This window comes from Trachypithecus francoisi, unplaced genomic scaffold, assembly GCF_009764315.1.
Source record: "Trachypithecus francoisi isolate TF-2019V2 unplaced genomic scaffold, Tfra_2.0 Lachesis_group21, whole genome shotgun sequence".
Lineage (NCBI taxonomy): Eukaryota > Metazoa > Chordata > Mammalia > Primates > Cercopithecidae > Trachypithecus > Trachypithecus francoisi.
The window spans coordinates 30,088,040-30,101,543 of record NW_022681467.1 but is presented as its reverse complement, the minus strand read 5'-3'; the positions used below and the strand labels follow the sequence as shown (position 1 = coordinate 30,101,543).

Sequence of the window (13,504 nt, the reverse complement as noted above, 5' to 3'; positions counted from 1 at the left end):
CCTCAGAGGTTATGACTACCCTGAATTAGTTATTATTTATATATTTTAAAAAATATATAGTGATGGGGTTTCGCCATGTTGCCCAGGCTGGTCTCAAGCTCCTGGGCTCAGGCAATCCACCCACCTCAGCCTCCCAAATTGCTGGGATTACAGGCATGAGACACCATGCCCAGCTTACCCTGAAATTTTTATTAATCATTCTTTGGCTTTTCTTGAAAGTGTTACCACATATGTTTGGCTTGCTAAACAGTGTATTAAATCTTACATTTTCCCAACATTTTTTAATGAAAAATTTCAAAGAAAAAACACATACGAACACTCATATACCTACAACGTACGTTCTTCCATTAATATTTCACCATACTTGCTTTATCACATATACTTCTACCCATCAGTCAGTCTTATTTTTGATACATTTTGAAGTAAATTGCAGATGTCATAGATATCTTTGTAAATAATTCAGCATAAGCATCAACTGGAGTTCATTATTTACGCTCTTTTTCATTTTAGCTAGAATTTATATACCATGAAGTGCATAAATCTTAATACAAACATCTGTGTAACCCAAACTCCTCTCAAAATACAGAAGGTTCCCTCGGGCCCTTTCCCCATCAATTCCCACTCCTATTCCCTTGGACACAACTGTTCTGAATATTGTTTTAATCATAGCTTAGTTTGGCGTATTCTAAAACATCATATAAATGGAATGAAATAATAGGATTATTTTGTATAAGGCTTCCTTCAACCAGCTTGTTTTCGAGAGTTATCCATGTTGTTGCATGCATTCCTTTTATTGCTGGGTGGTTTTTGTGTGTGCAACATTTTGTTTACCCATTCTCCTATTGATGGAAACTTGGCCCATTTCCAGTTTTTGTCTGATATAAATAGACTACTATGAACATTCTGGTACAAGTCTTTTTGTGGACTTACGTTTTTGTTTCTCTTGAGCAGTACCTAGCAGTAGAATTACTGGGACATTAGGCAAGTGTATGTTTTGCTTTGCTAGAATCTACTAGACAGGTTTTCGAAGTTTTTGCACCATTTTACACCCCCCCAACCAAATACGAGATTCTAGTTGCCACACATCTTCACCACCATTTGATGGTATCTGTCTTTTTCATGTTGGCAGTTCTAGCGGTATATCATTGTGAAGTTCTGCTTGTTGTTTATTTTGCTTTGTTTTTGAGAATTCAAACTTGTATTTGACTAATAAGATATCTTTAAAACTTAGAACATAAAAATTGGGCCGGGCGCGGTGGCTCAAGCCTGTAATCCCAGCACTTTGGGAGGCCGAGACGGGCGGATCACGAGGTCAGGAAATCGAGACCATCCTGGCTAACATGGTGAAACCCCGTCTCTACTAAAAATACAAAAAACTAGCCGGGCGACGTGGCGGGCGCCTGTAGTCCCAGCTACTCAGGAGGCTGAGGCAGGAGAATGGCGTGAACCCGGGAGGCGGAGCTTGCAGTGAGCTGAGATCCGGCCACTGCACTCCAGCCTGGGCGGCAGAGCGAGACTCCGTCTCAAAAAAAAAAAAAAAAAGAACATAAAAATTGACACAGCTAGAAGAAATTGATACATCAACCATCGTAATTAGTTTTAACAAATCTCTCAAAGTAAGATTAAACAAATCATATAAATGATTTGAACATCACAATAACAAGCTTGATTTAATGAAGATTAGAGGCAAAGGGCTGATTTTTTTTTATACTGGACTTGTAAAACACTCTAATTTTTAAAATTGCATGTTTATTTTTTTAACCAACCGTGTAACAGGTGGTTTTGTCTCCATTTTTAAAAGCTTTTTATTTTGAATTAATTTTAGACCTACAGAAAAGTTGCAAAAATAGTAGTTTCTTGTATCCCTCACTCTACTTCCGCTAATGTTAACATTTTACATAACCATACTACAGTTATCAAGAACAAAAAATTAACGTTTATGCAACATTATTAACTAAACGACAGATCTTATTAGAATTTTGCTTTTTCTACTAAGGCAATTTTTGTTTGTTTCAGGATCATATTTAGGTCCCACATTGCATTTGGTGGTTTTATCCCCTTAGTCTCGCCTAGTCTGAGACAGTTCCTCAGTCTTCGCTTGTCATTCATGACTTGTGAAGTTATTTTCGTCAAATGTACCTCACTTTAGATTGTCATAGTTTTCTCACAACTGGTCTGAAGTTACACGTTTTTGGCAAAAATGCATATTGTGTCCTCAGTGCACTGTACCGAGGGGTTCATGATATTGCCGTATCTTCTGAATGGTAATGTTTACCTTGATCACTTGGTGACATTAGTGTCTGCCAGACTTCTCCACTGTAAAGGGTTTTTTTTGTTTTGTTTTGTTTTTGAGACAGGGTCTCGCTCCATTGCGCGACTGGGCTCAGGCAGTCCTCTTGCCTCAGCCTGCCAAGTAATTTGGATTACAGGTGAGCACTACCACGCCCAGCTAATTTTTGTATTTTTCGTTGGCCAGGCTGACATTGAACTCTTGACTTCAAGTGATCCACCCACCTTGGCCTCCCAAAGTGCTGGGATTAAGGCATGAGCCACTGTGCCTGGCCTGTTTTTCATTATTACTTAGATTAGTTCTTTTCTTGCGCCATGTAACCCTTCAGTGTGGTTGTGTTATTAATTTGTAATATAGTTAGGTTCATTTGTTAGTATTTATATTCATTTTGGATTCTCCCCACATATTGGTTGATTTTAATTGTTTATTTGGGGAGGGGGTAAGTGAAGGGAATGTAAAATATTACTGTGGTTCTAAGAGTCAGCTGTACAAAAAGACAGAGCAATATTATTCTGTCATCATTCCTGCTATCCTGTTCTTCTAGTCCTTCCCCTCTCACCCTAGGTAATTACAGTCTTCCCTTGGTATTTGTGGTGGATTGATTCCAGGACCTCCTGCGGGTACCAAAATCTCAGGATGTTCAAGTCCCTAATACAAAATGGTATAGTATTTGCATATAAACCTAGACATATCCTCTCCTATGCTTTAAGTCACCTCCAGATTACTTGTAATAATACAGTGTAAATAGTTCTTATACTGTATTGTTCAGGGAATAATGACAAGAAAGACATCTCTACATGTTCAGTACAGACACAGTTTTTTTTGGAACATTTCCTATCCTTAGTTGATTGAACACATAGATGTGGAACCCATGGATATGGAGGGCTGTCTTTTCTTTAGTTTCTGGCTTATCTTTCCTGTACTCCTTTCATACCAGTGAATAGATACATGTATACATGTATATTTTCTTATGTGCCTTTATGTATTTATTTATTTACTTAGAGACGGAGTTTCGCTTTTGTCACTCAGGCTGGAGTGCAGTGGCGTGATCTTGGCTCACTGCAACCTCTACCTCCCGGGTTCAAGTGATTCTCCTGCCCCAGCCTCCCGAGTAGCTGGGATTACAGGCGCCTGCCACCACGCCAGTTAATTTTGGTATTTTTAGTAGAGATGGAGTTTCACCATGTTGGTCAGGCAGGTCTCGAACTACTGACATCAGGTGATTTGCCTGCCTCTTATATGCCTTTCTTATATGAAGGGTAGCATACTGTAGATACCCTTTTGTGCTTTCCTGTTTTTCACTTAACATTATTTCCTGGAATTTCCTCCGTATCAGTATAGATAGAATAGAGATTATCCTCATTCTTTTTTACAGCTGTGTAGTACTCCATTGTGTGAACATACCATAGTTTATTCAGCCTCTCTCCAGTGTATAGAAATTTAGATTGCTTACAATATTTTGCAATTACAAGTAATGTTTCAGTAAGTAACCTTGTCTATACATATTTTCATTTCATTGGAGGTATATTTTCCACATAGATTTCTAGAAAGTGGAATTATTGAAGTATGTATGTAGTTTTGTTTTGTTTTGATCTTTTGAGACATGGTCTCACTCTGCAGCCCAGGCTGGAGTGCAGTGGCATGATGACGGCTCATTGAAGCCTCAACCTCCTGGGCTCAAGTGATCTCACTTCAGCCTCCCTGGTAGCTGGGACTATAGGTGTGCACCACCACATGTGGCCAATTTTTGTATTTTTTGTTGAGACAGGGTTTTGCCATGTTGCCCAGGCTGGTCTCAAACTCCTGGACTCAAGTGATCCACCTGCCTCAGCCTCCCAAAGTGCTGGGATAACAGGCATGAGCCACCATACCTGGCGTTTTTTGTTTGTTTGAGACAGGGTCTCTCGCTCAGTCCCCCAGGCTGTAGTGCAGTGGCACAATCACGGTTGAGCTTTTTTCTACATCAAAGTTAAAGACAAGTTCACCATGTTTTTTTCTAGTACAGTGCTTTATCATTTCATTTAAAATATATATTTGGATCCCTAAGCTATTTGGAGTTTATTCTTGTGAATGGTGTGAGAGATAGGTCTAATTTAACCTTTTCCAAATGGTTACCTAGTTGTCCTAGCATCATTGATTAAAAAGTCAATTTTTATCATAGTGATATGCCACCACTGTCATATACTAAATTGCCGTATGTATTTTGGTCTAGTGCTGGACTTCCTGTTTTATTCTACTAGTCTACTTCTCTATTAATGAGCCAATATTATGCTGTTTTAATAATAGAGGCTTTATATTTCAGTGTCTGATAAGGCTAGTCCCCCTTCATGATTTTTTTATCAATGTTTTCTTAGCTATTCTTGCATGTTTGTTTTTCCATATGAACTTTTTATCTACATGAAGTGGCTTGGTGGCTTTTTTTTTTTTTTTTCTTTAAGACAGAGTCTCGTTCTGTTGCCCAGGCTGGAGTGCAGTGGCACAATTTTGGCTGCAACCTCCACTTCCTGGGTTCAAGCTATCCTCCCACTTCAGCCTGTGGAGTAGCTGGGACTACAGACATGTGCCACCATGCACTACTAATTTTTGTATTTTTTATAGAGATGGGGTTTTGCCATGTTGCTCAGGCTGGTCTTGAACTCCTGAGCTCAAGTTATCCACCCTCCTCTGGTTCCCAAAGTGCCCGGATTATAGACATGAGCCATCGCACCTGGGCCAGTTTTCTATTTTCTTGTGAATTAGTTTTTTCTCTAATTTTTTATTTCATGATTTCAGAAAATTGAATGAGTACTCTAATAAATACCTTTTTAAAGATTCTTCAGTTATCATTTTTGCCATATTATGTGTATCTATGTAAATATATTGATTTTTCTTTTTTCGCCTGAATTACTTGCTTGGAAATTACAGACAAGACGCATCAACCCTAATTCAGCAGGTAACTCTTAAGAACTAGGCATTCTCTGTATAACCATGATACTGTTATCACCACTAGAAATTTAACCTTGATAGAATAATATTATCCAATATATTCTCTCCAAATTTAAATTCCCCAATTTATATGTGACCTTTATAGGATTTGGGGGAAGGGATGGGATTCAGGATGTTTTACATTTCATTGTCATGTCCTTTGATCTCCACCTCTTTTTAGTTACACAGGCATTTTTAATAAATCACTTAAATTATTTATAGTTTTCATAGAATGTTTTCATTTCACCTTTTTTTTAAAATACATTGGCATAAGTTTTAAAATATTTTCTTCTCCCTGGTACATCTATAGTTATGCCCTCTTTTGCGTTCCTAATGTTGTTTATTTGCTCGTCTCTCTTTTTTTCTTAATTATTCTTATTAGAAACTCATCAATAACATGAGTCATTTCTAAGAACTAGATTTAGTCTTGTTGATTCCTTATATTGTATCTTTATTTTAACAAATTCTGCTCTTGTCTTTATTATTTTCTTCCTTCTTTTGGGGTCTATTATGTTGTTCTAATATCTTAAAATGGGTGTTTAGCTTATTTATTTTCAATTTTTCTTCTATTCCAAAGTAAATTTCTAAGGATGTACTTTTCCCTGAGAGTATTGTTTTATCTACATTACACAAATAGTGATGTGGGGTATTTTCTGACATAATCATTTCTTTTTGACTCCTAGGTTATTTGGATAAGTGTTTTAATTTTCTATGATACAAGAGATTTATTGTACAACATGATAACTATAGTTAACAATATATTGTATACTTGAAAATTACTAAGAAAATAGATGTTAAGTGTTCTCATAACAAATAAGTGATATGTATGTGAAGTCAGCAAGGTTTTTTCTAATTTAGGTTATCTTTTCATTAATAATTTATATTAATTGCATTATGGTCAGAGATTGGAGTCTATATGATAAAGATTCCTTGAAGTCAATATGGGTTTATGGCCTGATTTAAGTATGTGATGTTTTTATCAATACCCCACAAAATGCTGGAAATGAATGTGAATTACTTAGTTATTAGGTGCCCTGTTCTATATAAGTATGATTTATAAGATCTTATGAGATTAAACTTATGAAATGTGCTTCATTTTTTTTACTTGATTACTGATTTGTCTGCTTGATCTATCAGTTATGCATTGATGATGGATTTGTTTATTTTTCGTTTGTAGCTTAATCCACTTTTGTTTTATATATTTTGAGACTGTTGTTAGTTACATTCAAATTTAGAACTGTTATATTTTTCCAGTGAATGGAACCTTTATTGTTATTGGACTATTTTTATCTCTGCAATGCTTTTTTACATAAAAGTCTATTTTATCTGATAATAGTATAACCACACTAGCTTTCTTTTGCTTAACGTGTCCGTGCCATATCTGAAAAAGTCCTTTGATTTTCAGCTTTTCTGTGTCTCATATATATATATATATATATATTTTTTTTTTTTTTTTTTCCCCTCTCTTTTTCTCTTTTTTTCAAGACAGAGTCTCACTCTGTCGCCCAGGCTGAAGTGCAGTGGCATGATCTCGGCTCACTGCAGGCTCCACCTCCTGGGTTCACGCCATTCTCCTGCCTCAGCCTCCCAAGTAGCTGGGACTACAGGCGCCCGCCACCACACCCAGCTAATTTTTGTATTTTTAGTAGAGACAGGGTTTCACCGTGTCAGCCAGGATGGTCTTGATCTGACCTCATGATCTGCCTGCCTCAGCCTCCCAAAGTGCTGGGATTACAGGTGTGAGCCACTGTGCCTGGCCTCTGTGTCTTATATTTTAAGGTATAGCCTTTGTAAATAGCATATAGCTGCATAACTGATTTTTTTCCTAACAACATGATTTTTTAATTTAATTTAATTTTATTTTAGAGACAGAGTCTCGCTCTGTTGTCCAGGCTGGAGTGCAGTGGTGCGATCTTGGCTCACTACAGCCGCTGCATCCTGGGTTCAAGCGATTCTCATGCCTTAGTCTCCTGAGTAGCTGGGACTACAGGCGGACACCACCACACCCAGCTAATTTTTGTACTTTCATTAGAGATGGGGTTTTGTTACGTTGGCTAGACTGGTCTTGAGCTCCTCCTGGCTTCAGGTGATCTTCCAGCCTCGGCCTCCCAAAGTGCTGGGGTTACAGGTATGAGCCACCGTGTCCAGTCCCTGACAACATGATTTTTAATTATACGGTTTTTTCATTTGAATTGATTGTGATTTGTTTAAATTCATTTCTGTTGTCTCACATACTGGGTGGTTTTTTGTTTTTTGGTAATTCTTATTTTCCTTTTTCTTATAACAAGTCCTGAATTATTTATCTTCCCCCAGCATCCTTTTTTTTTTTTTTTTTTTTTGAGGAAAACATTTTTAAGAGAGGAAAAATGGAAAAATACAGAAAATGTATAATAATAGCCATATGTCTACTGCCCAAACTAAACAGATACTAAGATTTTTGCTATATTGTTTCATATTTGCTGTTGTCATACTTAATAAAGTATGTGAGGCCAGGCGCAGTGGCTCATGCCTGTAATCCCAACACTTTGGGAGGCCAAGGCAGGTAGATCACCTGAGGTCAGGAGTTCGAGACCAGCCTGGCCAATATGGTGAAACCCCATCTCTACTAAAACTACAAAAATTAGCTGGGTGTGGTGGTGGGTGCCTGTAGTCCCAGCTACTCGGGAGGCTGAGGCAGGAGAATCACTTGAACCTGGGAGGTGGAGGTTTCAGTGAGCCAAGATCGCACCGTTGCATTCTAGCCAGGGCAACAAGAGCAAAACTCCATCTCAAAAAAAAAAAAAGGCTAGGTGCGATGGCTCAAGCCTGTAATCCCAGCACTTCGGGAGGCTAAGGCGGGCGGATCACAAGGTCAAGAGATGGAGACCATCCTGGCCAACATGTTGAAACCTCGTCTCTACTAAAAATACAAAAATCAACTGGGCATGGTGGCGCGCACCTCTAGTCCCAACTTCTCGGGTGTCTAAGGCAGGAGAATCACTTGAACCTGGAGGCGAAGGTTGCAGTGAGCTGAGATCATGCCACTGTACTCCACCTTGGCAACAGAGCGAGACTCTGTCTCCAAAAAAAAAAAGCAGATGAAGTTTTTTTATTTTTTTTCACCTAAATTTGGGGTTCTTTTTAAATCTTTTTTACTTGTTTATTTATTTTCACTTTGCATATGAATGCCAGGTTATATGAAGTTTCTTAGGTTCTAATTATATTTTCCTCTCTCCTTCCCAGGAGGCTAATGCTATCATCACTTTAGTATATGTCCTTCTAATCTATGTTTTATGAAACTTTTACAGGGGTGTGTGTGTGTGTGTGTAAATAATAGTATTATTTGGTATAATCTCAGAACACATAAGTATTTTCATATAATATGGCTTGTTTGGCAATTTTCTATTATAACTAACCTCATATTTTTTAGATCTAGCCATGTTGACATTTATAGATACAATGTATTCATTTAACCTTGCAAATATTTTACCATATGTCAATATACCAAAATTTATTTGTTCCTCTATTGAAGGATTTTTTTTATGTTCCAAACAATGGTGGAATGAATATTCCTTCATTTGTATCTTCTGCAACGTGGCTCCAGGATACATACCTAGAAATGGTGTTACTAGGTCTGATATCAGAGGACGCACCCATAATACCTTTTCTAACACTTACATCCTTCTTATTTAATTAAAGACCAAAGAAAAATTATAAACCTGTGTATCATAGCATGGTTTTACAGGAGGGATCTTTAAGTATAAGCTAATAGCTGCCCTCTGTTGTTTATATCCCTAAGTTTATATCACTTTGCCTTCTCTCCTAGCGGCAGTACATACCTGTGAAAATGAAGAACAAGGCCTTCTGGATCTTTTCTTGGGAGTATGCCATGATGTATGTGGGAAGCCTAGTGGTAATCGTTTGCCTCTCCTTCTTCCTTCTCAGCTCTTGGGATTTCATCCCTGCAGTCTATGGCTTTATGTAAGTAATGACCACATTAGAAAATTCTAGAAGCTGTGGGGAAAAGGGAACCCTTGTATACCATTGTCGGGAATGTAAATTAGTACAGCTATTATGGAAAACTGTATCAGCATTCCTCAAACAACTAAAAATAGAATTACCATTTGATCCAGCAGTCCCACTTCTGGCTACTTAAAGGATTTTTTTTCTTTTTTTTGAGACAGGGTGTCACTCTGTCTCAAGGCTCGAGACAGTGGGGCCATCTCCGCTCCCTGCAACCTCTACCTCCTGGTTTCAAGTGATTCTTCTGCCTCAGCTCCCCGAGTAGCTGGGACTACAGGCATGCACCACCATACTCGGCTAATTTTTGTATTTTTAGTACAGACAGGGTTTCACCATGTTAGCCAGGCTGGTCTCAATGATCCACCTGCCTTAGCCTCCCAAAGTGTTGGGATTACAGGCAACTCAAAATTTTTGAAATCAGTTTGTTGAAGACTTGTCTGCACTCCCATGTTCATTGCAGCATTATTTATTCATAATAGCCAAGTTATGGAATCAATCTAAATGTCCATCAACAAACAAATGGATAAAGAAAATTTGGTATAGATACACAGGGGAATACTATTCAGTCTTCAGAAAGGAAATTGTCATTTATGACAGTAGTAGGGATGGAATTGGAGAATATTATGCTAAGTGGAATAAGCTAGGCACTAAAAGAGAAATACCACTTGTGTTCTCACTTATATGTGGACTCTAAAACAATTACACTCATAGAAACAGAGAGTAGAAGGGTGGTTACAGATGCTGGGGGTGGGAGAATGGGGAGATAATAGTCAAAGGGGTACAAAATCTCAGGAGGAATATGTTTTTTTTTTCTTTTCTTGAGTTCTAGCACAGCATGGTGAATATAGTTAATAATACAGTATTGTACATACCAAAATTGCTAAGAGAGTAAATTTTAATTGTTCCCACCACAATGTTTAATATTTGAGGTGATAGAAATGTTAACTAGGCCGGGCGCGGTGGCTCAAGCCTGTAATCCCAGCACTTTGGGAGGCCGAGACGGGCGGATCACGAGGTCAGGAGATCGAGACCATCCTGGCTAACACGGTGAAACCCCGTCTCTACTAAAAAAATATAAAAAATTAGCCGGGCGAGATGGCGGGCGCCTGTAGTCCCAGCTACTCGGGAGGCTGAGGCGAGAGAATGGCGTAAACCCGGGAGGCGGAGCTTGCAGTGAGCTGAGATCCGGCCACTGCACTCCAGCCTGGGCGACAGAGCGAGACTCCGTCTCAAAAAAAAAAAAAAAAGAAATGTTAACTAGCTAGATTTAATTATTCTACATTGTATTCAGAAATCATAATATCATGTAAAATCACCCGTAAATTCGTACAACTATATATCGTCAGGTAAAACCCCCCCACAAAACTCTGGAAGCTAATTTGGTTTTCATAGCTCTAGCTGGACTCAGAGGGTGAGTGACCACAGGAAGCCTTTGTATTAAATAGCAGCGGTTCTCAAACCTTAAGGTGCATCAGAATCACCTGCAGGACTTGTTAAAACCCAGATTGCTGGGCCCACCCTCAGAGGTTCTGATTAAGTAGATGTTGGGGAGGGATCAAGAATTTGCATTTCTCCAGTTTTCAGGTGATGCCGATGCTGTTGGCCTGCTGGTTTAGGGAACACACTTTGAGAATCTGTACTCTAAAGCACACCTTTGATACAGTGGGATTAACCCAGTATGCCTAGTGTTCCATTATTGGAACGCTAAGCTTGTGGGAATTATTTACGTCCTGCTGCTCAAGGTCATCGCCAAGGTCTGATTTTTCACACACAAAAAATTTGCAACCTCCAGCATAAGTGTGTTAAAGAGCACTCCCTGGGAACATCCAAAGCAAATACCAGCCTCTAACTGGGAGGTTTGGGCTCAATTCCAAACAGAAATGGATGTGTTCCTCTACTTCAAGAGGGCCTCTGACGGTTTCAAAATAATGCCACCTGCCACACGTCAAACCTTGAGAGAAAACTCAAATGGGCTTGAGTATTGCAGGCTTGCCTGAGTGTATATTCATGAATTCTATAAACATTTCCAAATGCCCTGTGTGTGCCAGGCTCTGCGTGGGTGTCGAAGACTTGGTTGCTCCTAAGCTTTGAGGAGCTCACAGCCCAATGGGTGACAGACTCTTAAACCTGTGCAGGTGGGGAAGGGATCTGGAGCGGCAGAACTTCCATTTGGGATTCTGGACTGCTTGATTGTGTTAAATCCTGGCAGAGCATAACCATGACATGGTAACTTCAGCTCTTCATGCTCTGCCTTAGATAGGAGTTGCGATGCCAGGTGAAGGGTTCTTTCTGCTGGCCACGGATTGTGTTCTTTACCTCATTTCACAGAAAAGGAGGTACAGTTACAGCAAGAGGAAAAACTTAACCTGGGCGGAGGCCTCAGTCAGGGAAATCTGACCAAGAGCCATCGCCCGTCTCTCCCTCTGTGTGCCCTATTTGTTGTCCTTTTTAAATTGTGTATTGAGATCAGTTTCAACTTCATATTTTTTTAAATAAAAAATGTAAACTTTAGAAGAGCCAGAATTGCAGTCAAATATTTGTCTGATTTAACTGGACAAAAGGTTTTCCAGTTAAACCCTAATTTCTCAAAGGGACCCCAAGGATCTTAGCCAGAACCCACCGATTGTTCCTAAAGCCCCTAGAAGTCTCACGGTGGTCTCAGGCACTGGGTTTCTGGCTCCTGCTGTGGGGTGTGGAGTAAGAATGGGGAGGAGCCGGATGTTTGAGCGTGGTCCTCTAGGCAGGTCTTTAGAATGCCCAAAATAGATACTGTGTTTTAAAACTCATTCCTCCTCTGTTTCAGTGCTGGGTATCTCCTGATTTTAAACTGTCTTGCGCTGTAAAAGAGGGGTGAGTTTCTTTATTCCTAGGATGAATCCCTGCCTCATTTCAGATTGTTTGGCTTAGCTAATATTTGTTATGGGTTATCATTATATGTCTCTGCTCGTTTTTGTTAATTACCTGTATCCAGAGTACCTAGAGAGCCCTTCCCATCCTGATCTCTCTAGGAAGAAAGTCATCCTTGGCTGCCCAGCAGTGACCAAAGTCTTCAGGAGAAATCAAGGTCAAAGCAGACAATTTATAACTTTTGTCTTTTTTCTCTCCCTTTGTTTTCTTAATTTCAGACTTTCTGTTCCAGATCTCACTCCAAACATTGGTCTTTTCTGGTACTTCTTTGCAGAGATGTTTGAGCACTTCAGCCTCTTCTTTGTATGTGTGTTTCAGATCAACGTCTTCTTCTACACCATCCCCTTAGCCATAAAGCTAAAGTAAGTGGCTGGACCTGCTGCTGCTGTGTCCACAGAGCTGTTCGAGAAGCCCCTGCCCCTAGTAACCTTGGGGGTGGCCTTCAAATGTGGAACACCTGCTGTCAGGTTTAGAGCATCTCACCTAAGGAAACTGCCTTCAGTTGCCGCGGTTGCCAGCGCCATAGCAGGCAGTAGAGTCACACGGGTGCAGGCTGCAGTGTGAGTGCTTTGGAGCCCGAGCATTTTCCCTGGCCTCACTCTGAGGTGCTCAAGCCCACATTGCTGCAAAGCCCACATTGCTGCTGAGCCCACTCACTGTTTTGGACTAGAGCCAGGCGGTAGCCAGGCATGGTGGTTCAACCTGTAATCCCAGTACTTCAGGAGGCTGAGCCAGGATGGTCACTTGAGGCCAGGAGTTTGAGACCAGCCTGGACAATATAGCAAGATCCTATATCTAAAAAAATTTTTCAAGTAGCCAGGTGGTGGGCTGGGTGCAGTGGCTCACACATGTAATCCCAGCACTTTGGGAGGCCAAGGCAGATGGATCACCTGAGGTCAGGTGTTCGAGACCAGCCTGACCAATATGGTGAAACCCCATCTCTACTAAAAATACAAAAATTTGCCAGGTGTAGTGGCAGGTACCTATAGTCCCAGCTACTCGGGAAGCTGAGACAGGAGAATTGCTTGAACCCAGGAGACAGAGGTCACAGTGAGCCGAGATTGTGCCACTGCACTCCAGCCTGGGCAACAGAGCAAGACTCCGTCTCAACAACAACAACAAAATTAGCCAGGTGTAGTGGTGTGCCTCTGTAGTCCCAGCTGCTTGGGAGGCTGAGGCAGGAGGATTACTTGAGCCCAGGAGTTTGAGGCTTCAGTGAGCTGCTTGTGCCACTGCACTTACGCCTGGATGACAGGCAGAAGTGCATGTCTCAAAAAAACAAAAACAAAAAAACAGGGGTTGTGGAGGGTAGTGTGTTTGGAAAAAGTGTATCTGGTGGGA

The 13,504-nt window shown here is 40.2% G+C and overlaps 1 protein-coding gene across 3 annotated transcripts in view; it reads left to right on the top strand.

The window, feature by feature from the left end:
* The window catches only part of PIGU (phosphatidylinositol glycan anchor biosynthesis class U), a 125,337-nt gene that overhangs the window by 75,908 nt on the left and 35,925 nt on the right, over window positions 1-13,504 (top strand). For 2 of the 3 annotated variants that reach the window (XM_033186167.1, XM_033186168.1), the window contains exons 8-9: window positions 9,060-9,214; window positions 12,382-12,525. In XM_033186167.1, the coding sequence (XP_033042058.1) occupies window positions 9,060-9,214; window positions 12,382-12,525 (299 nt within the window). The remainder of the gene's footprint in view (window positions 1-9,059; window positions 9,215-12,381; window positions 12,526-13,504) is intronic. The other variant, XM_033186169.1, reaches the window with a different exon arrangement.